The 24,868-nt window shown below is 44.6% G+C and overlaps 1 protein-coding gene across 1 annotated transcript; it reads right to left on the minus strand.

Annotated features, from left to right (window-relative positions):
* col4a3 (collagen, type IV, alpha 3) lies at positions 1 to 24,729 on the minus strand. Its single transcript, XM_055513797.1, is given in 55 exon segments — positions 1 to 1,121; positions 1,512 to 1,562; positions 1,564 to 1,682; positions 1,798 to 1,912; positions 2,018 to 2,195; positions 2,480 to 2,692; positions 3,135 to 3,233; positions 3,374 to 3,499; positions 3,650 to 3,721; positions 3,867 to 3,939; positions 4,026 to 4,156; positions 4,298 to 4,483; positions 4,567 to 4,614; positions 4,702 to 4,803; positions 4,921 to 5,001; positions 7,398 to 7,524; positions 7,795 to 7,934; positions 8,776 to 8,865; positions 8,951 to 9,049; positions 9,263 to 9,397; positions 9,483 to 9,572; positions 9,729 to 9,865; positions 9,867 to 9,897; positions 10,011 to 10,124; positions 10,295 to 10,445; positions 11,322 to 11,416; positions 13,799 to 13,903; positions 14,243 to 14,335; positions 14,414 to 14,582; positions 14,666 to 14,854; positions 15,562 to 15,632; positions 15,787 to 15,882; positions 16,072 to 16,164; positions 16,448 to 16,612; positions 17,795 to 17,830; positions 18,403 to 18,484; positions 18,580 to 18,621; positions 18,728 to 18,781; positions 19,045 to 19,089; positions 19,187 to 19,249; positions 19,333 to 19,377; positions 19,468 to 19,542; positions 19,895 to 19,942; positions 20,180 to 20,215; positions 20,314 to 20,376; positions 20,541 to 20,615; positions 20,819 to 20,845; positions 20,951 to 21,004; positions 21,206 to 21,268; positions 21,352 to 21,396; positions 21,493 to 21,537; positions 21,636 to 21,725; positions 22,345 to 22,401; positions 23,960 to 24,394; positions 24,472 to 24,729. Coding segments are annotated over 54 exon segments (4,986 nt in total). The 5' UTR covers positions 24,035 to 24,394; positions 24,472 to 24,729; the 3' UTR covers positions 1 to 1,039.
* Positions 24,730 to 24,868: the final 139 nt, after the last annotated feature.

Here is a 24,868-nt window from a genome sequence, read left to right on the forward strand (position 1 = left end):
TTCTTTACTGAACATCAAGTTTAATGTCCTCATTTAAAATCTGCTGTTTTCCTTAGAGCGCCACCAGGCGGCTGTTAGATGAACTGAACAGAGTCCTCAGTTCTGCAGAGGGATGTCCTGCAGCTCCAGTCAAAGTGGTGGAAGCAGTACTGCAGTGACAGCACTTCATTAGATAAAGACATATGATTGCATCACCATATAAGAGTATTGTTTTGCAGTAACATAGTAATAGTAATGTCTACTCAGGGAGTGAGGTGTACTGTAATTGGCTGTACTTTACTTTGTTGATGTACTAATAGACTAATTTTACAAGATGCTCATTTATGTTCAGAACACTGTCAGTACCATTAATAGTAGTACTACAAGCGATATTGCTCTTATTACTGCAAAAGAAGGACCACTAGTACATACACTAGTAGTGTAGTAATACTGTAGCTTCGTATTGTGTTAAAGTACTGCGGAGTATTTTCCATATTGTCCTGGAGGGCAGTACTTTTACTCTTCATATCTTCTCCATGGGTACATTTTTGTTAGTAACAATCAGCAGTAGCACAGATATTAGTAGTACCTGTAGTATCAATACAATAACTACAACAGGTTGTCAGTCCGGACAACACCTGAAAAGGCTTAATCGAGCCAATCAGAAATCAGGGTTTCTGGGAAAACAATCCTCATTTTCTGGACCCATGTTTTAACCGGTCAGAACCTGCTGTTTCTTTTTAGTTCATCCTGGTCTGAGAGGAGCCACAAGAGGAGATGCTCACACAGTGGCACGGATAGATCTGGACTTCACACTGCAGGTCGGTGCTGCTGCTGGACCTGAAGATGAACACGCATCTTCAGAAAACAACCAACACCTGGTCACACCTGACCAACTGGTTCTGGTTTATACAGTCAGTGACTTTAAGAACATGTTCAGATCAGATTAAAGCATCAGTCCATACACCCTCTCACTGCTGGCGTGAGCACACAGGAGCATCAGTAGTAGTGGTATTAGTAGTGTTAGCAGCGGTAGTATTTACAGTAGTACAATCGGTGTTCACACTCTCTTCATGCAGACTTGACAGCGGCTGATCAGGCTCCCTGGAAACTCTGGAGTGTCAGTCTGAGGCTTCGGTTTGCTGGGGATGACAGAGACACAGTTTTATTCTCCACCGCCCCCTGCTGGGGCTGAGCGGGGCTAGAGTCAGCAGAATATTTATGAAGCGTCTCACTAAAAAGGAATTGATAAATATTCAAGTTGAACTTTTGGCATTCACCCTAAAAGAAGTAGTCACGCATTTTAACCGAGCAAGCTGAATTTTGATTAAATGTGGAACATGTGGTTTCTACATGATGTGCTTCATGATGCACATGTAGCACCTGAACACACTTGTGTTATCTCATCAAACATTGTTTTAAAGAATGTTTAAAGCATCACAGCGATGAACGTGCTAAAGGCATGGCACAGCTGAACAGCTTTAAAAGCGGCCAACTGTGCAGGAGAAACAACTAGAACAGGTGACCTCTACCTGAACATGTCACTGGGGTTGAGAGCCGCCAACCAGTAACTATACGAGTCTGTATAGTGTGCAGGTTCCTCTACCGTGGCATTCGATGAAGGGAATCTTCCTGAAGTTCTCCAGACAGGATCCAGGAGAGGCCAGAGGTTGACCCGAACCTTCTGATCCCACTCCTGTTTCCTGTGGATCAACAACAGAAAGGGTCAAAGGTCAAGGTGCAAACTCAAGGCCGATCCACATCCACGTCTGGCTCATGCGCACACATCCCGTCCTTCACAGTCAAACATCAGCTCACCATCACAAAGGAGAATCCAGCCCAGAGCGGGTACCAGTCGGGGGGGCAGGCAGGAATGGAGCTGGTCTGACTATGGATGGCGATAACGTTGGCTCTGGCCTCACACACAGTACAGCTACAACAATGTAAGTGCTGTGTGTTAGTATGCAGGTTGTATTGTCAGACCTGGTGAGGCCTGATCATACAACATGGCTGAGCAGCCAGTGGCATTAACGGTTACCGGCTGATATAATTCTCCAGGAACTCTGCTTTGATCAACTCGTCGCTGTGAGGCAGAAGTTCATCAGTGGACAGCCAATAGGAGTAGTCGTTACGGGAGGCATAGCGGCAGGTACCCTGCGTGTTACAGAACAGGAAGGGCATCGTGCTGAAGCGAGGCAGGCAGCTGCCCAATGTACCTGGAGAGAGAGAGTGGGACTTGGTTTATCGTCTCTGGCATGGATTTGCCAAATGTGATGTCATTGTACAGTTGACACTATAGGTTGCTAATGTCTGAATGACACACTATTGTTAGCTCTTCAGTGGCCCTCATGAACAAATGGGTAAGTTACCTTATCTGAGCTATCTGAGCAAGACACATTTAAATGTACCCTTTATACAGGAGGTGAGGAATGAAGAAAACCAAGTACAAAGCCCTCAAGTAAATGTACTGAGTTACTTCTAAACACTGAGGTCATATTACCCAGGTCTTGTCCATGAGCTCGGTTGTTTCCGTTGATGAACAAGAGTGAGAAGCCATCGTATATCTCAGCAGATCCTGCAGGACAATCTGGAGCAGAGCTGTTCTGGCTGTGTTTGGTGAACAGGAAGCTGTCGTGTTCTGCTAGATTCCCATATGGACCTTTAGGACCTCTTAGACCTTTACCACCAACTGAGCCGCGTGAACCTGCGCAACCTGGCAGAGCAGAGTCAGTGTTAACCCCTGGACGACAGTGATCTCCACACCTTAACATCCTGCCACTTTGAAATGTCAATGTCCAGGATCATAACAAAGAACCAGTCAATCACAAATCCAAGGAGCTCTGCAGATGGTAGTCAGCGGCGAGCAGTCATAATGAAGATCAACACTGTGTCTCTGCCCCACTCAAAAAAACAATAGGTGACCAAAACTATGCAAGACTCAATTCGAGCAATTGGAAAAGAAAGGGTTTGTAGTAAGCGTGGCCCTAATAAGAGCTTCCATTAGGAACCTGGTTCTTAACAAACTGAGGTTTAAGACGAAAACACAAATGAACATCATTTAAATCTTCAAAGTCAGGTCTTTTACCAAAGTAACATTTAGATGTTATGATTGAACCTACAGTTTATTTCCAGAGCTGCAGTTGAAGATTATGTACCTTTCTGCCCAGGCGGCCCATGATCTCCCAGATCCCCTTTGGGTCCAGAAGAACCCATTGATCCCGTTTTACCATTCACTCCCTTGCTGCCCTTACAACCTAAAGCCACAACACAGCACTGATTTAAACACACGTTTATTTAGTTTGGACCTGAAACATGAGTTTCTGTCCATCCATATTGTATTAATAAGTAACTGTGTATAAACCTTAGCGTTTGACAAATATTGTTTCACACTCACCTGGATCTCCAGGTCTCCCACGAGGCCCCGGGTGTCCAGTTGGTCCTGGGGGTCCTGGATCTCCATCAGGGGCTTTATCTCCTAGCTCAGTAATCACACTGATGGATGCATCGTTCCCTCTCTGTCCTGTAGAGGGCAGTATTTAGGACTACCTACAGAGCATCTGACAGCTGAGGGCTCTGTACAAGGTAGTACTGGGTACTGAGTAACAGTACATGCTTAGCATTACTATTAGTACTACTGTCTGCTCTGTCCACTGTGTGATGTTATGATTACCTTTTAACCCAGGTGGACCTAAAGGTCCTTTTGGGCCAGTGCTACCAGATGGTCCATTTTCTCCCCTCAAACCTGAAACACACACCATGAGTCCAGCATCCACGGTAATATACAAAATGTGAAGCTTGCAGTGCTCCATGTTCTAACATGGCAGCAATAAAATCTGGATTTACACATTGGATGGTTAGGTGTGTGGTTATCTGACTGGATTTCTTACCTACAGGTCCTGGGATCCCAATTTCTCCAGACGAGCCTTTCTCTCCAGATTGACCCGGTGGGCCGTGTGGACCCTGACAGGAAACACAGACAGGAATTAATTCAGCAGTAGATCTCACTGTTCATCATTTACTGAATCGTAACTATGGGCAGTACTGACCGGCCTGCCCTGCGGGCCCGCGTTGCCTCGTGGACCACGTGGTCCTGGGTTTCCTGTAGAGCCTTTATATCCTTTGTCTCCTTTATAACCTAGACCTGGAGGACCAGGAGAACCAAGACAACCTGGGGGGCCTCCAGACAGAGAGAGAGATTTTTCATTAAGCAGAATATCTAACGGCCAGATCTGCCAGTACAAACTGACCAGCACTGAATGAATGATGAGAATTCAGAGTGTGGTAAATCAAGCTTCTGTAAGTTAATTCACAGGTTCACCTTTCAACCCTCGTTCTCCAGGGACTCCGATTTCTCCTTTCTCTCCTTCAATGCAGTTGCCTTCTATGCCAGGACAGCCAGGAGGACCAGGAGGCCCAGACGGACCAGGACAACCTTGCTCTCCTACAGGACCACTAGGGCCAGGAGGACCACAAGAACCAGGTAGACCCTTTTCCCCAGCAACCCCTGTGAATAAGGGTGTAGATGAAGAGTTTTTAATTAGCCTACAGTTTTATTTAAAAGTGATCGTCACGCCCGAATGGCCTCACCAGGTGAACCTTTTGTACCCTCTGGGCCTTGGAGTCCAAATCCAGGAGCTTAAGAAGCAAAGCAAAACTTGATCAGTCATAATGAAAAGAAACACAACACCAGCACTGCTAGCTCTGGTTCATCCAGTCTCCCACCTCCCATTTCTCCTTTCTCCCCAGGAGGTCCAGGTATCCCATCTTGTCCCTGGTTTCCTCTGGGACCAGGTGGACCAGGATCTCCAGGAGCCCCCTTGTTACCTATGCAACATAACTACATTTTATAAAAGTCTGCAAATCAGAAGAACTGCTGCAGAAGAAGCAGACGAACACAGACTCTTAGTGGAATTAGCAACAGGGTGGAACTGGTCAATGTACCTGCGAGTCCAGGAGGTCCTGGAAGGCCACCTTTTCCTTTAGGACCATCATGACCCTTTTCACCTGCAAATCCAGGAGAACCTAAGAACAGAAATGCAGAGGTTACAGTTTTATTAAGAACGATGTAATTGAACTTCTAATTCTTTTCTGGTTCTGTTCTTCACCTTTTTGACAAGACAAAACCTAACAACCTGTAGCATTTGGGAATGTTGTATTATTGTGCTGTCACAGGAAATTGTTTTGAATATTGAAATGACTGAGTTTTGGAGGGTTAGTGAATGTGCCACAAAAAAGTATTGTTTTCGAGGGTCTGTGAAGGCACCACAATAAGGAGGTGCACATGAAAGCTGTAGGTGGACACGGCGGTAAACAGAATATTAGCAGTAGATGGGGAGAGAAGATACAGAAGCAAGAAGCAGATTACGTTGATTGTATCTTGGTTTGCGGTTTGTGTTCAATTGCATCGTTAATTATGTTAATTCCTTGTATATGATGTTCATCAATTCAGTTATTACATTGGTTTGAAGACGGAAGAATAAAAGAATATCAGACCATCAGTAAAGCTTCAGTTTAAACTAGATGCTACAGTAAGAGCTTGCACCTTGTGCTGCGCTGCGAAGAAAGTCGTTCATGCTGGATACCATGTGTAAAGCTTGCGCAGCTACAGCGAGCAGCAGGCAACAGAATTCGGTCTGAAACCTCAAGCAACTAAGGCTAAAGGACATTAAAGTGCAAATGGAGGATGCGTAACGCTCATCTGCAGAAGCGGAACAAAGCCACAGAAGAAACTCTCTATAATGACACACCTCGTCGCACAGAACACGCTAGAGTCCCAACAAAAAAAGATGGCTGCCTATCAAAGAGAACAAATGAGAAATAAGGAAAAGAAGCTAATCAGCCTATATGAACTCTGGCAGAGAGTCTAGAAAAGGAAAGGACGACATTATGAAACGTTCAGGCTAGAAGGAATGTGAAGGCAGCTAGAGAAAGATTAGAAGCCAACAGTAGAGTATTAGCATAAATGTTTGAAGGTCAGCCAGACAAGAATGAACAGGTGAGCCCAAATCCTGTACCAGAAACTCCTGCATTACCACGTCTGACAATGCAATACTATCTACTGTACACCTCCTAATGTCACTCAGTTAGCACAGGCTATTCAGGATTCAATCTCAATGAACAGACTTCCTATGCCAGAGTCAGGACTGTTTACAGCTGAGCCGATCTACTTTGTAGAATGGAAGGCCTCAACCTAAAGTAGACACTTGTCCAGTAGAATTAAAACTGACGACCATGATTGGAGAGCATGCTGTAGTACATAGTGAGAGCAACATACGTCTACCTTCCTCCTGCTTACACAAAGGATTCCATACCTGCAAACCATGACTATATACCCACCTGTGAAACAGCCAAGAGCTGGAAACATCTATTGGGGATTATGGATGAAATCCCACCTCTCTATGACCTTACTGTCATCCAACTGGTTCACAGGCCCGGCACAGCCCATAATAAAGGAAACCATGGAGCTTTTTAATGGTGCAAATGAAGCCCTATGCACCATTCACTTGCTGTGGCGTGGGCTGTTTTGGGGCATTCATAACAAAGGAAATTAGAAAGGAGCACAAAGGACTTGTTTTGCTCTAGAGCCTCTCACAAAGAGATGGAACACGCCCAAAGAAAACAGTGAAGTTGGTGACATAGTAATGGACACAGATGAAGCCTTACCAAGAAAGGAGTAGAGACTCAGACGAGTCACAGAGACTGTGGCAGGTTAGGGTGGAGTTAAGGTAAGAGTTAGAATAGTTTTAGAAAACAGAAATGTGAAGAAAGAGGGTGCACTGATGGGCAAAGTGTCTGTGGTTGAACGACCAGTTCATAAGTTGGTTTTGTTATTAGAGTCTGCATTGAATAAGGAAGGGTAAACAGTACACTAGAGCAGACAGTACAGTATGTTATGGCACTTTGTGATCTGCCAAGGTTCATTTAGAATCTGAATTCATTTGAGTTTTACTTTAAGTGTTATGGAGCAAAACACACATGATTTGATGGGAGTGTAGCAGGTTGTTTTATGTTGCTGCCACAGGAAATTGATTTGAATATTGAAATTACTGAGCTTTGGAGGGTCAGTGACTGTGCCACAAAAAGTACGCAGGAAGAGAAGATATGAAAGCAAGAAGCAGATCACATATTTGGTTTAACTTCAGTAAAAAATGGTAACAAGGTCAGTGGTGGCAGTTATGAACAATGTACAGCTGTTTGTGTTCAATTACGTCAGAAATTATGTTAATTTCTTGTATTCGATGCATCTTAATTTAATGTCAATTCAGTTCTTCAGTTTGAAGACGAAAGAATAAAAGGATATCAGACCATCAGTAAAGCTTAAATTTTTGACTGGATGCTACACAACCTATACAGAACTGGTTCGAGAACACTCATAAAATAGATCACAGGCTCCTGTATGAACTAGAAGTACTACACACCTCTGCATCCCGGAGGTCCGGGGGGGGCTTTAAGGCCACAGGGGCCACAGGCTCCTGGAGGACCAAAGTTTCCAAGTTCTCCAGGCTGCCCTTTTATGCCAGGGGATCCTGTAGACCCAGAAGCCCCCTTAGACAGTTCAGAGCATACGATTATTCAGTGTTGATACAATGAAAACACATAAAACTGTGAAATGTGTAACACAGAAACAAAGATGTGTGACATCAAGATTCAATGCTTTATTTTAAACTTCACAACATTGCTTCATCTTTCTGTAACCTTGTTAGATCTGGATCAAAACTGGGTTAAGCCTAGGTTCAGGAACTTCTCAGATGATCAGTAACAGAAAACTTAGTATATAAAAAACAACATTTTGTTGGTTATCTATGTGTATGATACCTTCATTCCTGGCCATCCTTTAGGTCCTGGTCCAGGTGGACTTGGCTCGCCTTTAACACCTTTTATACCTCCCACTCCAGGAAATCCAGGTAAACCAGGTGCTCCATTGGGCCCTACATCACCCTTCTCACCTAGACAACCTAAAATAAGAATAAGAATAGGAAAACCTTTAACTGTCCAACGGTGGAGAAATTGCATCACACAACAGCACGATACAGAGAAGAAAATAAATTACAGCAGCAAGAATTAACACATTACAATAATATCCAGGTGGGTAGAGTGAGTATGGAGTAATGGGAGGGGTTATAGCATATAAGTATATAAATGTTGAACAGTTTTTGCACAAATATTGCACATGGGAAATTTTCTACATAAATATTAATGCAGTGGGTGAGTTTATGGACCGGGAGGTAGTTAACAGTTCTGACTGTAGAGTCTGATAGAAGCAGGTAGGAAAGATCTACAATATCTTTGCTACTGAAGCTGTTCCAGAGCAGACAGTGAGTCCTCCAGTGGATCAGAATCCTGGTCCAGGATGGATGTGAGTTTAGCCAGGACCCTTCTCTCACCACCTCCTGCACCGTGTCCAGAGTGCAGCCCAGGATAGAGCTGGACTTCTTGATGACCCTGTCCAGTCTCTTCCTGTCCCTCACTGTGATGCTGCTGCTCCAGCAGAACACACGTACAGGACGGCTGATGCCACCACAGAGTCATAGAAGGTCTTCAGGTAATTGTGGGGAGTAAATGCTTTCTGGACATTTTCAGGTCTATATGTGTCCCAGAAAGGTCCCAGACTGTTCATACAGTAAAACTCATTCTCTTTTTGTTTTCTTTGCATAGTGTTCAGACCATACAGGTTTGTGTTTTTAGTGTTTGGCTCTCACTGAAAAGCGTTAGGAACCCAGATTAATCCTTAGGATAAAGATAAGCTTGGTATTCATACACTTGTGTTTGGGAGGTTGATAAGTTAGACATTGTTACCTGGTTTCCCCATCTTTCCTGGGTAACCTGGGAGACCAGAGGGACCAGGACAACCGTCAGTGGCATCTTTGCCAGGGTCTCCAGGAAGTCCTGAAAAAACAGATTGCAATAAGTTAAGTTTTTTGTGGAGTCATTGTATAAAAGGTAAGAATTTTTTTCTAATTAGTTGTGTTACCTATTGGCCCAGGATTCCCAGGTACACCATTGATGCCATTAGGGCCACTGGGTCCTGGACGACCTTTCTCTCCTTTGTGACCAGTGACACCTATGGGCCCTGAAAGAAACACACAACAAACACAAACTGATAAACTGTAGGTGTTTTAAAGGGTTGAATGGTCGTTACAGTGTGAATGTTCACAAACTGCAAATATGCAACAAAACCATTGGAAGATTGGGACAAACTAAGGTTTGCTGGTCTCCACTTCCCAGGGAAAAACTCTTCAATACACTAGATTAAAAGAGAATAGAATAGACCTGATTAGCGTACCAGGGTCTCCTGGATCTCCTGGATCTCCATGGATCTCCAAAACTGTCTGGATTCCTTTTTCACCAGGTTCTCCTCTGTCGCCCTGAGGCCCAGGAGGCCCTTGAAAACCCCTGACACCATCAACACCTGTCTCACCTTAGAGACAGAGATACCTACATTCAGATGGGGCTGACTCATTAACTGAACAATAGAGAAACTAATTTACTGATTGATAAGAAACCTTTTGGCCCTGATTGTCCTGGTTCTCCAGGTTTCCCTTTAGCTCCTAGATATCCCAAAGGTCCCGGTGGACCCACTTCACCTCTGCCACCTAAAACACACAATTAATATTATTATAGATGCAAGGACAAAAGAATCAGGTTTAATAGAAAAAAAAACAACAAACATATATTAGAACCACTTCGAATCAGGGACATCTCAAGTTTATCAGCTGGTTTAAATAAAAAAAATGGTAATGTTTTCTAACCTGGGATTCCTGGTTTCCCATTAGACCCTGCCAGGCCCTTCTGTCCAACTTCTCCTATTGGCCCGGTTGGGCCCTCAGGTCCTGGTTCTCCTCTTGGTCCTTGAGGCCCCAAAACACCCACACCTTGCAGCCCAAGGTCACCCATCTCCCCCTTTTTTTCCCCGTGTCCCTACAAGATATATATCAATTAATTGACAGGCATATTTTATAAATGTGGTTCTGACTCATTTCACTATATCAAAGTTTAACACGTAGAGAACTCTACGTATCAAAAGTTAGTACCTGTAAATCCAATAACACCCCTCGGTCCTTGCTCTCCTATAGGTCCAGGAGCTCCAGGTAAACAGAGTCCAGCAGGACCAACAGGACCCAATAAACCATCAAACCCACTACGACCTAAGAGACATTTCTATTTACTTTATTGATTTAAAACCGTTGTTGTTCAGTTAGCTCAGTTAGTTTTAGTTTTCCCATCTTGGTACAAATATTGTGTTGGAGAAAAAAAAACAACAACTAATGAATTCCTTATAACTGATTTCTGAATATATTCTGGGACGAGAACCTACCTTTGAATCCTGGTGGGCCATCCTGTCCTGGAGGTCCTGCAGCTCCATTTGTTCCTTGAGGTCCAGGGAGCCCTTGAAGGCCCACAGAGCCTTCTTCTCCCTGAGGCCCAAATTGACCTTGCTGACCTGGGAAACCGATACCCTTTTCCCCCTGTCACCACAGAAACCAGCAGTACAGAAAAAAAGTTTCTAGATGTGATTCCTGATAATACAACTAGAAAAACAGGAAACAGTGTGATGATGCCCTGGAGATTTAGTAATTGGCATTCATGGTTTCAGAGTTAAAGGCTCCTGCACATAAATAATGACCTTGGACCTTGAAAACTTGATGTAAGTTTTCATGGCAAAAAGCCCCCACACATTGCCCATCTGTGTTTTTCCAGCCCCCTGGTTGTAAACACTGTTTTAGGAGTCTCTCACAAGTGAAGTTAATCGCCCCACCTCTTTTGCGGAAGCCTGTATGACTTCAAAGGGGTCACAGGTCACAGGAGCCAGCTTGTTGTTGTTTGACAAAAGACAATGGCATGCTAATGGCTAACAGTGTGCTAACGGCCTATTTATGGCCAAAACAACACCGTGCGATCAGCGGTATTTGGACCTCATGGTTCTAGTTGGAGAGTCTGACATTGTAGAGGACCTGTAGCTTTGACCTCAGCATGACATTCCATCCTGAAGTCTGTCTACCAGCTAAGCTCATAGAACGATCTATATCTTGCCATTTGGACATTTCATCTGGACAAAGGCACTGTAAGAATAATGGTACTTTACTTGTCAAATGCTTTTAACACCATACAGCTCCTTCTGCAAAGGGACAGGTTGAGATGCAGAGGAATTAATGATTGGTGTCCTTGATCACAAACAAGCTCACTAGAAGACAATGGAACAGTTGTACCCTCCCGGCTAAGCTGTTTTAGAAAATAACTATTTTTTTATGCAACAATTCTTTTGTTTCTTGACATAGGTTCATATAAAAAGCAAACTGTTCTAAACACACACTGTTTATGCTGATAACTTAAAATCATGTTACCTTTGGTCCTGGGATCCCTGGAGGGCCTGATGGCCCGGCCCGTCCCTTGGCACCAAAACTAGGTAAACCTGGAGCTCCTGAAAGACCTTTTAGCCCTAAATGTAGTTTAGAAAATAAGATAAGTTAAACTTTATTCATCTCACAATGGGGAAATTATTTTGTCTACAGCAGCAAGGAGACAGATCGTGAACAGACCGTGGTAGTACCAACTATAGAAGAAAAAATAACACCCTAATCAAGTCGATCAAGTAAAATCTTTAGTAAAAAAATCAGGTAAGGTAGACAACAATAGTAAAGCCTGTACTGCCCCCCCCCAGCACACAGCTCCATACAGGACCACTGAGGCCACAGAGTCATAGAAGGTCCTTAGCAGCTGTCTGCTCACACCACAGACCTCCGTCTCCTCAGCAGCTGGAGGCCACTTTCCTATACAGAGTCTGTGCTGTTGGACCAGTCCATTTTTTTGTTGAGGTCAACGCCCAGGTATTTAAATGTGTCCACAAACTCAATGTCTGAGTCCTGAATCTTCACAAGTGCGTGTGGTGGAGGGGACCTCGTGAAGTCCAGAACGAGCTCTTTTGTTTTGCTGGTGTTTAGCATCAGGTGGTTGTTCTCACACCAGCTCAGGACCCCCCTTTACTCCTCCCCCGATACACATCCAACAATGGCACTGTTGTCTGAGAACTTCTATAGGTGACAGTGGTGGGAGTTGTACTTACAGTAAAGTCTGATATGTACAGGGTGAACAGCAAAGGGGAGAGCACCGTCCCCTGAGGAGCCCCCGTGCTGCAGATTACCACATCAGACACACAGACAGGCCACAGTTTGTAAGGCTGCGTGACTGTGGTAGTTGATGGTCCAAGCAGCCACGTGTTGGTCCATGCCTGTAACCTCCAGCTTCCTCCTCAGCAGTGATGGCTGGATGTTGTTCAAAGCACTGGAGAAATCAAAAAACATGACTCTCACAGTGCTCCCAGGGGACTCCAGGTGAGACATGCCGATGCTGCAGGTAGATGATGCCATCATCCACCCCGATGCCTGGTCAATATGCAAATTGCGGCGGGTCCAGTGGAGACTGAGGACGATCCACTTCATGGCCTTCATCAGGTGGGAGGTTAAGGCAATGGGTCTGAAGTGGTTCGGCTCCTTAGGACGGGGTACTTTTGGAACAGGAACCGGACAGGAACTCCTCCAGAGTACTGGTACTCTCTCCACTCTGAGGCTCAGGTTGAATATGGAGGGTCCTCCTCACTGAGCTGGTCTGCACACTCCCTGAGGACCCTCCCTTATTGTTGGAAAAACACTGCATTGTCTTTGTTGGCATGGTGTTTTCCACACAGAAATTATTGTAGTCCGTGATGCAGTGTGTGATGCTGTCAATGTCCTCCCCATGTAGACTGCAGAGAACGTCCCAGTCTGTAGCGTTAAAACAGTCCTTTAGTTGCTCTGTTGCCTCCTCTGCCCAAATCTTCACTGTTTTTACCTGTGGTGTCTGCTGTTTCAACACTGGAGTGTAGGCAGGAGGGAGACGAACCAAGTTGTGATCAGAGTGTCCTAAAAGGGGCAGCGGGGCCGAGGTATATGCGTTAGCATGTAGAAGATCCAGAGTTTTATTGTCATGTTAAAGTCCCCAGAGATGAGAATCAGGGCGTTTGGGTGCTCTGTCTGCAGGTGTGTCACTCACACGCGACAGCGGCGTCGGCCGACGGAGGGATGTAAGCGGTGATGCAGGGAACCTGGGAGAACCCCGGTGGAAGGTAGTGCGGCTGAACGCTGACTGCCACCAGCTCAGTGTCCCTGCTACTGTGCTGTTCTCTAACCGTGACGTGGTCCGGGTTACACCCCCACCTTTCGTCTTGCCGCCCTGTGCCATGCTCTGGTACGCCTGCATCAGCGTGAGTCCATCAAAAGAGAACAGAGTCCGGTCTATCTTGGTGAAACACAGCAGGCTGCTTCCCCAGTACAAGCGCTGCAGACGCATAAGCACTGTTAGCTCGTCCAGCTTGTTGGAGAGGGAGCGGACGTTTCCCATTGTAATGGATGGTACATATGGCTTGTACCACCGTTTTCTCTCCCAGCGCTTAACTCCAGCTCTGCAGCATCCTCTGTATCTCCCCTGGAATCTCTGGCTTTCCATCGTGGAGAAACTCGGCTCGGCTAAGAGCTAACAGCTGGTCCCGAGTGTAAACAATGGAGCCGCTTCTTTAAAACAACCCCCGAGGTCGGTTCAAAACGTTGGCAAAAGATAATAAAACAAAGTGGAAGATTAATGAAGTTGGGGTCCATTGTCGCACCACTCCACATCAATTTATATAAAAACAGAAAACACAAATTGGTTGAAGGAAACACAAAACGCGGAGAAAAGAACACAAAGGGAAAGAGCTGCTGAGACTTGCATAATTACTTGAATAATAGAAAAGTTTGAATTAATTGTTCAACTAAATAGTTCAGTTATGAGTTGTCTTCAATTAACTGACCTTTGATCCCTGAAAATCCCGGAGGCCCCTGAACAGAAAGTCCTTTGTCTCCTTTTTGTCCCTTTGGACCAACCGACCCTGGCTCACCTGGAGGTCCTGTCACACCTGAAACCAGGAAAGACACTGATTTGGTCTTGATTTGGAAAGGCGTATCAATGTTGATAGGGTAAGGTAATTTCAGCGTCTTGTTGTCGACATCACACAGCATTAACGTGATGTTTTCAATGTTACATAAGCGCCACAAAAACAACTAACTTTATTTCAACGTTAATTTATTAGTATTTGTTAATCTTTTTGCAACCATTAGCATTAAAAGGTTGAAACAACCCCTTTTCACCCCTTTTTTTTTAAAACAACCTTAAATGCTAATGCAACGTCACACCAACAACAACTGACATTATTTAACGTCGAAGGTCGGTTGTGTGCCTGCTGGGTCTGTCTCACCTTCAGGTCCAGGATTTCCAGATAAACCTTTTTCTCCCTTCTGCCCTCGATCTCCTAGAGAAGTTTTGATTTTGCCTGGTAAACCCTTTTCACCTAAATAGCAAGGAATAACTGTTTGTTAATTCCGGTTTTGAGCTCCAAACTGTCCAGATCCTATCTGCTCAAACTCACCTGGCTTTCCAGGTTCTCCTGGATGTCCCAGGACTCCAACATTGCCTTGGGGGCCTGGAGGACCTGGAACCCCAATTCCAGAAAATCCTCGCTGTCCTTGCTGTCCTAATTGTCCTCTAGAACCAGTTTTCCCAATGAGTCCCATGTCTCCCTTCTGCCCTTGGGGCCCCTGTTGAGCAGAGCATGACAAACATATGTATTTGCAGCTCTGCCAGATCTGCTCTGGACTCATACAAATATTTCGATACTGACAGGATTTCCTTTTTGTCCCTTAACCCCTTTCAATCCTAAACTTCCTTGAGGTCCATCTATCCCATTGATGCCTAGTGGACCTGGTTCCCCCTGGATCCCTTCTTGACCTTTCTGGCCCACCCTTTGCATGATTCCAGGGTCACCAATAGACCCTTGGGGCCCTGGAAGACCTGGGATACCAAAGAGGCCCTAAAGACAGAAACAGTGACAATTAATATATTGAGCAGATGTTTAGATGTCAGCTTGATCATACTGTTACTGAACACCGCATTCGCTGCTGTTCAGCTCATCACTAAAACCAGTTTCTTGAGTACCTCACTGCGTTCACTCTAACAGGTCTTCTGCCCTCCTGATCCGAGCTTGGAGTTACCCCCCTTAGCTTCTGTGATCATGTCTAGTGTATGTCAAGGGTTAATTCATGTTACCTCTAGGATGATATGTGAACACAAGTACAGTAAGTACTGTACCAGGGCTAGTGTTTGTTCAGGGGGTTTTGGTTATATTCATGTTCTGTGTGGTTTTAAGTTCTGTCTGTAACAATTCTGCCCTCCTCTGACCAGAGGGTGGTTCTTGTGTTTGTATCTGGTTTCTTCCCCATGTCAGGTGTTTGCTATTTACCCTCGTTACAGTATGTATTGTATTTAAACCCTCCTCTTGTGTGTCTACATTGCTGGTGTGTCTTCCATGATCCCCATGTATCCTTGTACTACGTGCCTACTCCCCAACCTCTGGCTTTTGATAATCATTTTGGTTTTGTGTTTCTCGTGCCTACATTTAGCTCCTGCCTTAGCAGTATTTTTGTTTTGTATCAGTAGTTTTCTATGTTCAAGATATTTCTCTCCTGCTCCGGCGGTGATTTTTTTAGCAGGTGTATCTGAACCATGAGGTTAACTGACCTGTGAACCAAGTGGCCCAGTTGCACCTTTTTCGCCTTTGTCACCTTTAGGCCCTGGTAAGCTGTCTACACCTACCGACAGAATGAAGTCAAAGAGAAAAGGGTGAGCTTTACTGGCCTGTTATCTTTCCAGTCAGTCTCACTGGAAAATACACATCAATACTTAATTTAATTTGAAAAGGTGACTCAGTAATAAATCATTACACACCAGGATTCCTGTTCTTACCCGTCTTTCCTTGTTCACCTTGCTCTCCTTGTATACCTGGAGGTCCTGGAGAGCTGGAAACAACAGGACAGACCACACACACATCCCCCTTTTCACCTGACAAACACCAATCAGTGATCGGTTATACAGTACATATTGCACATGCATATTTGTGTATATGCACAGATATAAAACTTAACCCTCACAAATCTGATGAACATTCCCTAAAGTGTAGTGCTGTGTATGGTTCATTACAACTAATGTGATAATTTGTACTAAGTAAAGTGGTTGTAAGGTTTATCTTACCCTCCTCTCCAGCTGGACCTCTGGTCCCAGGAAACCCCATCAGGCCTTTTAGACCTTTAACTCCACGAACACCAATGCCTACTTCTATCAAATCTGACAAAACAACAACAGAATTGCTGTAAATGAGCAGTGATTGAGACTTTGTTAAAGCTAGGCTAGCAATTGTGTTACTATTTTGTATGAAGCTCAGCGCCTCCATGAAGCTCTTCTACACATTCAGAACTTCAGAAAACACAAGTGGTGGTTGACAGATCAAAGACAGGTCAGCCAGACCAAGAACAGGAAGCAGTTCCTACATGATTTATAGAACCCACTGTGGTGAAGCACAGAGCCGAATTGCAGTGACTGTGTGTATGTTTCTCTTCCTTTTTGGTACCTGGTATTCCTGGGTCTCCTTGTTCTCCTTCAGCTCCACGATCTCCTGGGACTCCAGTCTCACCTGGGGGACCAGTAACAAGAGGAGCTGCTTCCCCGGGTTCTCCTTTGGGTCCCATTGAACCAGGGGGCCCCTGAGGACCTTGTGGGCCTGGAGCAGCCACACCTTGGGAGAAGAGAAGAGACTTTAAGGAAAACTTCACCAATTTTTAATGGGGGTTGACCAAAAACAAGTCAAGTAGTATTTAAGAATGAAGCGACACTCAGAGAAAATATCGCCAGGGCAGCTAAAGATGATGTAAAAACGTCATCTCAATTGCCCTGCCGACTTTCCTTGGGCTCACAAATTACTAGTGTTTCCTGGTTTAGCCGCCTTAGCAGCAGCCCGGCTGAGAGGGAGGAGAAGCCAGCCTGCCGAGGTGCTACTGCTCTCTCTGCTATTCTACAGCACTAATATTCAATGGCTAAAGGCCCTTTAGCAGATTATTTAGAAGAAAGTGAGTTCTACCGTGTATTAGCACAGTCTATTTGTGTTTTTTTTGCATGAACCAGAGAAGACGTATTACATAGAGGAAGATGAGGTTGCTAGAGCCAAAAGGCAACCGCAGGGAGCTGGATAAGGGTGGAGGGGACAGCAGCGAGCAGTCAGAGTGCAGAACATTTAGTTTAGTATGTTTAGTATGACTGAAAGTCATAGTTTCAGCCGTGTTGTGAAGCTGATAGCTGAGAGGAGCTGTGTGCAGGAGACAGTCTTTACACTGTGCCGCGAAAACAGGACTAGACTGACTGTGCTGCAATCAATTTCACCTTTGCCAGTTTTTCTTGCGTGATGTTGCAGATTCTATGGCTGATGGGGAACATATGTGTGTTACAGATCATCAGTTTTGGGCAACCTTTATTGTTTTACAGTAGCTTGCAAGTGGCTAGCTGCACCTCTAATACTAATTTAATAATTAATTGTACAGTATCTTTTTGTAGGTAATATTACTGTAGCCGGTCGCATATCGTCACAGAGACTACGTGAAGGGACAACTGCCTTGTTTTTCCAGAGGGTTTTGGCTAAAGGAGGAATCTGTGGCTTTCTAACATCTGTTCAATTTGATTCAAAATAAAAAGCTGATAAACGACGTGGTGCATCAGGTAGGACCATTTACTGCAGCTCAAGAGATTTGCGAGTCAGATTTGTCATTTTAGCTAAAAAACGTACCATTTTAAAAAGACCTCGCATTCCACTTTAAATTAAAAAAAAAACCCACTTCATACAATAAAATACAATTTTATGCTTGCACTTTTTGCACTATTAATTACTGATTGTTTTCTGATCTGCAACAGTGAGAGTGGAAGGTACCTGGTTTGCCCTGTAGTCCTGGAAAACCAATGATTCCTGAAATAGGAGAAGAAATGTACCAATGTAAATGAGTTACATTCATGTGGCTCTGGAATAAACAATTTCAGTTTGAGGGCCGTGCTGACAGGAAAGAAAGACTATAAAGACTGCTCCAGTTCCTGACAGACTGCTGAATGGCTGCAGCTGTGGGTCGGTAGCCTGCTCCCACATCTACAGTATCTAAGAACAAAGACTCTAGGTTTCGTACATTACGATGACGACCAAAGCTGCTTTATCAACAACACGGTCCAGTTCGACAGGGATTAGAACAGGAGGCTGGTACGTGACGCAGGATCATGACATGATCCAAACAATACGCTTAATCCCATGCTCCACTTCAATCTTTAATTGATCACCTTTACCTTAAAAAACATCAAAACTGTGAAAGTTATTCAAAACACAGTGTAAGTGGAGAATAATGGCTGGTTCTTTGTAAATGGACCCTCCCAACCTGCATGACATCAGTGAGCACAGAGCTTCATAGTTTTATTGTCCACATACAGTAAACATGTCATGAGTGTGTATCACCAAACTTTAACTCAGACTGTACATGTTGAAAGCTGTGATACCTTTCACTCCAGGTATTCCCGGAGGTCCATTGGGCCCGGGCTCACCGGGTGGACCCAGTAAAAATCTGTGCTTCCAGACTGTCTGATAAAAACATTTGAAAGAAACTGTTGTTTTACATGTGGATAAATGTGCAGCTCATCTTTTTTATTTTACATAAAACAAAGGTCCGGACTCACATCTCCTGGAGGACCTGTAGGACCAGGATCTCCTCTCTCCCCCTAAAATCCCAAACACTATGTTTCATTGCTGTTTTTTGGATGTTTGTACTACATGAGACCTGATACCTTAATATTATACTGCAGAAGTACTTTATATGACTCTCACCTTGGTCCCCTCAAGACCTGGAGGGCCAAGGTACCCTTGATCCCCTGGGTCTCCCTGCAGACACACACAGTTAGGTTCTATGGCCCATCCCCAGGTTCGATCTTTACATGAAGCAGGACTGTTCTGCTCAGACCAACTGTCTGGTTTGTATTTAAACTATAGCTACAAACCAAAAGTCAAATCTAGATAGCAACCCAAGCTCTTTATGACCATCTACCTGACATGAGACAGAATTCATCAATGCCAAATGGTGAACGTTTGTCCAAACAACTTCATAGGAACAGGAAAGTAACATCTGCTCCCAAATAATCTGTTACCTGTCGTCCTAGTTCTCCAACAAGTCCGTCCTTTCCCGGTTTCCCCTGCAGCACAAACAGCAACATGTCAAACCAGCATTCCTGCAGCGTAGTGCTCTGATGAGGATGACACATTAATTACTGGTTTCTCGGTGTCTCTTACTATTGAGCCAGGGTCACCTTGATTGCCCTTCTCTCCTTTATCCCCCGGTCTCCCCGGTAGACCCTGGAGGAGAAAATAAATACACAGTCTGAAACTTCAAGAAATGAACCAAACCAAAGCTTAAAGACTTAAAGAATTTAACTCACAGGACGTCCACGACAGCCTTTCTCTCCAGCTTCACCTGGTTCTCCCTGAAATACAACAATAGAAACATATTATACAGACAGACATGCAGGCAGACAGGCAGAAAGACAAACAGGCAGGGAGACAGGCAGGCAGACCTTTAGTTCTTTAGGTCCCTCAGCATAAAGTTTGATGCCTTTCTGTCCAGGAATTCCTGGGGGTCCACGATCTCCCTGGCAATAAAACAAAGCTGATAGTGACTGTAGGAAGTTTCCACCTGTCAAGTGACCAAGTGCTGGTTCCTGCCATCACCACTTGCTAGTTATTAATTAGATCGCCACCTCCTGGCTCTGTTTGTGGAACTGTTGTGTGCAGGAACATGAGAGTTATTCTTGTTTAATCATACTGTAAGTGACCAAAACATCGCAGCTGATGGAAGAGTGATTTAATCTGCATATTGTTAAGTGATATTCTGTTATCTTTATTTTGTTATATTAAGTACCTTAATCGTTTTCTTATGAAAGTTCAGATACCAACAGTATCCACCTCTATAATTGACTCATGCTGTATGAAGAAACGTGTTACCTTCTGTCCTTGAGGACCTGGGATCACTGGACTGGGACCCTCTTGACCCTGAAACACAAACACAGTATGGACTAAATTATGCTTGAGCAAAACCAGAATAGGCCTTGTCTATTGAAAAGTTTGGAACAATTTTTAATTGTATTTAAAAGTTACTTTCATCTTGATTTGACCAGTTGTGCTTGTGATTGTTCAAGGTAAAAAAATAGCATTTATAACGTTTAGGGAAAAAACTAGAAGCTCAGAGAAAAAGAGCTGCAGGTCAGTTCGACCTCTCAGCACACCGACCTTCTCTCCTGATACTCCAGGGAAACCTAGACTCCCCTGTACAAACAGAACAAAAATAAACCCTTTCTAATCTCTTTTGTTACAGATGTCTAAATTAGAGATTAGTAAGGTAAAATAAGATTAGTAAGGTTTACAGGAAGTCCAGGAGGTCCTGGTGGTCCCGGTGGTCCTGGATCCCCGGATATGCCATTTAGTCCCTAAAAGACAAACAGACAATGAAAAAGACTCAAAGGACACTTCTCTGGTACTATGACAGCCTACTGGGCTTATTGTGTAAGCTCTCATGTTGACATCAGGTCCAGGAAACTGGCAATGGCAATTATTTGTTTTGTAAAAAATAAAATCCCTGGCAGTGACCGACCTTTTCTCCAGCTTGTCCTTGTGGTCCTGTAGTTCCTTTAATCTCGTGGGTGACTGGAAAAGTCACAGTGTCTCCCTAAAAACAGAGTCAATATTCAGTCTGAACAAACAGAAATGAGGAGCTTGGAACAGTTAAAAGTGATTGTGGTTTGGAAACGATCCTTTCTCCACAGTCAGTCAATCAGTTTGAAAACAGTGTCACATACGAGAGAAGGTTGAAAGTTGCAGAACTGCTTGTGAGCAGGGAAGCTCCAGTCATGTTCAGCTTTGCTCTCTTACCTTTAAACCACGCTGGCCTGTTTGACCCTGAAACGCAGACACAATTATCTTCAGCTTCTCAGCATTAGTCAGTTCAGCTTACTGTAGCTTTCTGTAAAAGAAGAGTTCACTGGTACAGGAAGCAGAACTTACTCGTAATCCATCAGGACCTTGAATTCCTGGGAATCCCACATTACCAGTGTTGCCCTTAAGAAATCAATCCATGGATGAGTACAGTACCAGTATTGTTCCATTATACTTTAAATTATTTGTGGTGTACCTCAGAGCTCGATGCTGGGCTCTATTCTGTTCTCCATTAAAGCTTTTCATCACATAGTGTACTTTTTATATTACATGTGATATTGATGTGATCAGGCAAGGCAAGAGTCAAAGCATAATCATCTCTACCTTAGTCCCATTGCATCCTGGGAATCCTGGACGGCCAATTGGTCCTTCGCGTCCAGGTAGTCCCTGAGAAAGAACACAACAACAGTTCAGTTAATGAGACGTGTGAATAAAACGTTCAGTAAATCACAATGAAAATCAAACACTACTGGCAGTCCTGGGGGCCCTGGGAATCCTGATTTTCCTGGAAGACCCTGATGAATATAGAGAAAAAAACAGACTGATGTTTAGTTCTTATCTTCTATTAATTTTTAGGCACCAGACACCACGTCAGGGTGATGCTCACAGACCCGAGAGCCTTTCAGTCCCAGACTTCCTGATGCTCCCTGTTCCCCCTGAGAACAAACACACCAAATCTTTATTTAGCATTCATTAACGCAACTACCACTCCTCTGAAGAACTCTACAGTGTGCTAATAAGCATCAGCTCTTACCTTCTCTCCAGGTAGGCCAGGCTGACCCTCGTTTCCAGGGTAACCAACCCCTCCAGGAAGTCCTTTGAATCCGGGGAAGCCAGATTCTCCCTGTGGAACATAAAAACACAGGCAGAACTCAGGAGGGGGGGGGTCATGGATCAGATCCACACAGAGGCAGAACATGCCAATAAACTCAGGTGCATCAGTGATTCTCTGAGTGGGTTCTCGTGGAAACAGATGGATGTTTCATGGTCAGCAGAGAGGAACCAGCCTTTGTTTTCCTAAGAACCCAGCAATCACACCTGGGTGGTCTCATTCCCATCAGATGTAGTGGAGAGACAAAGGCTGCCGAGTTTGTTGCAGCTGAACTGATGTGAGACATGATAATTTTTTACACGAGTCATGAAAATTATTAAAAAGTATAGTCTGAATAAACTCGTGGCTGAAACTCTGTCTTTACATCTTTACCTAGAGTTTTGAGTTTTCAGAGTGATCAGCTCTTCCGCAGTTTTGGCTCCTGATGTTTCCTGATGCCTGCAGCACCAGACGTTTACCACCAGAGGGCAGCAGGCACACCATGACCACTGACCCAAGCTACAATTTTTATTTATAGCTTCTGTTCTGATAAATGCATTGAACCAGTTTTTTTGAACAATAAGTGAAGTTACTGTACCTGCTTATATTTCTAGTTATACCTAAATAGGTGTTGTGATAAAGAACTTCTCACCTGTTGACCTTTGACCCCATCGCAGTGGCATAATGATTTCCCGCTGCAGTGACAAACCTGCAAAGATAAAGTACAAGGAACATCGAAATTAGTTACAAAGCATTTGAAAGACACGAAATGGTAAAAAGGTGTCACACAGGTGAGTGAGGTCAGTGAGGTCTCTCCCTATTCAGGCTTTAACCAATACACGAGACAAACTGTGAGTCGTTTGAAAGCAACAGCCGTGTAACCCAGCCCTCGGCTCAGGACCGGACTCGGACCCGTGCATGTGTAACAAACGTGCTCCTTCATGAAGTCGTAATCTGACAGACATTTTTTCTGGAGGCTGGAACCCAAACATCTCCATGTATCCTGCAGGTGTAACAGCGCTGTGCGATAAACACAGGCCGCAGACAGCAGACACTCGCTGATGAGGGTCTGATTATCTTCGTTCACGTCTCAGAACGCTTCAGCGACAGCGGGCGCCCCGACACGTCCTGCAGCACGGCATCATGGGTAATGCTCTGAGACAAAGCTTCTGGTGCTCATTTGAGGAGTGAGTCAGCCAGACTCCAGGTCCGCTGGTACTGGTGGACCTGGTCAGAACAAACTGTCACGGCACCAAAAGGAGAAGAGGATGAAGCATAAAATCATCCTCTCTTTATCTAGGACTGAGTCGGGCCGTGGTTCTAGAACTTTCCTTCAGTCCACATCAGAACACTGCTCCCACCACTCATTGGGTGAATCACTGAAGTGCCTTCACACGGTTGCTTTAATCTGATCTGAGCTCTGTTTGTGTTGCACTGCTGTGTGTGTGTGTGTGTGAGTGTCAGTAATAACATCAGATCAGGACAAAAGGCTGAAACAGAAAACAGACCAACTAAGACAACAGACACTTGGTTTGTCTGCAGCACTGGAGTCAGTGGATTTTACAGCATAAAGTAGAGTTCACTTCAGTGAAGAAAAATGTGCTAAGATGCTCAAACATTCAGACTGAATTAAACATTTGCTAAAGTACCAATACTAACAGACTTCTCAGTCACACTCCTGCGAATCCAGTTATTCAGAACAGGTTTTCTTTAACTCAGACTCATGGTCCAGACACAGGTGAGCAAAACAAGAAAGCGGAACCAACACAGAGCATCAGCTCCAGCACTGGACCGGACGCGTGGTCTCAAAGAACACTGGTTTCAGTCCGTCTGTTACCATGACAACACATCAGAGGGATCACCGGTGAATCCAAGAAATCACTTTCACACACCTGCCACTTTTTGCGTCACGTTTTGCTAATAATCAAGTTTCCATTTTAAATTTTTTATCATTAAACGTTTGCATTCTATGGTTCTGGTGAGTCAGGTCCATAAGTAACATAGGTCAGTTCTGCAGGCGCGCAGTGGATGTGTTGGATGAGCGAACAGGACGATTTAACTTGTTTTTGGAATTTTTGGAACATATTGGATAAACCGGAACCAGTAGTGTCCAGTCCAGTTTCTGAGTCTAAAATGTTCGGAGGAGGGAACTGTCAGAAATTAAAGACGTTGTTCCAGAACTGAACTAGGAATTGAATGAAAACGTGGACTCAGTCACCCAGATTATCCGCTCATTAAACTTAGGTTCTGTTTGTGGGTCGACTCACCCTCTCAGCTCGTCCCGGACCGGACCAGCAACACAACAGCAGGACCAGCATCGCCGCGACGCACGGAGCCTCCATGGCGCTCAAACAGCCGTAATGTCCCGCTGATCCCGCCTCCAGCCTGGACTCAGCCGGGTTCGGCTCGGAAGAGACTCCAATCCTCACTTCACCCCGTTTAGTCCAATTAAGCGGTTCCGCGCAGCTCGTCGAGCGCAGCACGTCCGCTCGACAAAGAGCGCGCTTCACGTGGGATGAGGAGGAGGCGGCGGCAGCAGGGGGGCACTGTTACCTTCCAGAACCACAGCCGCCCGCTGGGCCGGACCCGGGTCGGCACTATAACGACGGCGGTTGGGTTTGATCACCGTTTGAGCCACATGCAATGCAAAGCCTTAGGTCTGTGATGATGATTATGACCACGGAGCCAAAAGAAGAGAGGCGCTGAAGAGTTTAGACAAAATATATGTAATGACTCAATCTGAAGAACAGAAGATTACAAAACTATACACTGTACGAACCTGTGTGAAACACAGGAGATGTTTCTTTAAACATAAAGTTCTCGAATCTGTGAAAAAAGACAAACTGCAAAGAGGGAAGAACCTAAAACAGCTGAATCAATGCACAGGCCGGAAATAAAGTCAACTGATTAAAGATAAACTCAACCAACTGAGAGGAAAGAACGAACAGGAAGCGACACACTATCAAACTAAAACACGAAACACGTGGGTTGAAAAAATACAGACAAAACAAATTAATTTGTGCGCACCTGTGGAAAGCGCTTGACAGACAGGTTAGTGTAGTTTAACAAACAGCACCCCCAATGGCCGGAGGAGCGAATCACAACTAACAGAAACGATGTGCTGCCATGAGTCCGGTTCAGATTCAGACTGTTGGACCGACCTCAGTGTTTCAGCG

The sequence above is a fragment of the Betta splendens genome, chromosome 13 (genome assembly GCF_900634795.4).
Source record: "Betta splendens chromosome 13, fBetSpl5.4, whole genome shotgun sequence".
Taxonomy (NCBI): domain Eukaryota; kingdom Metazoa; phylum Chordata; class Actinopteri; order Anabantiformes; family Osphronemidae; genus Betta; species Betta splendens.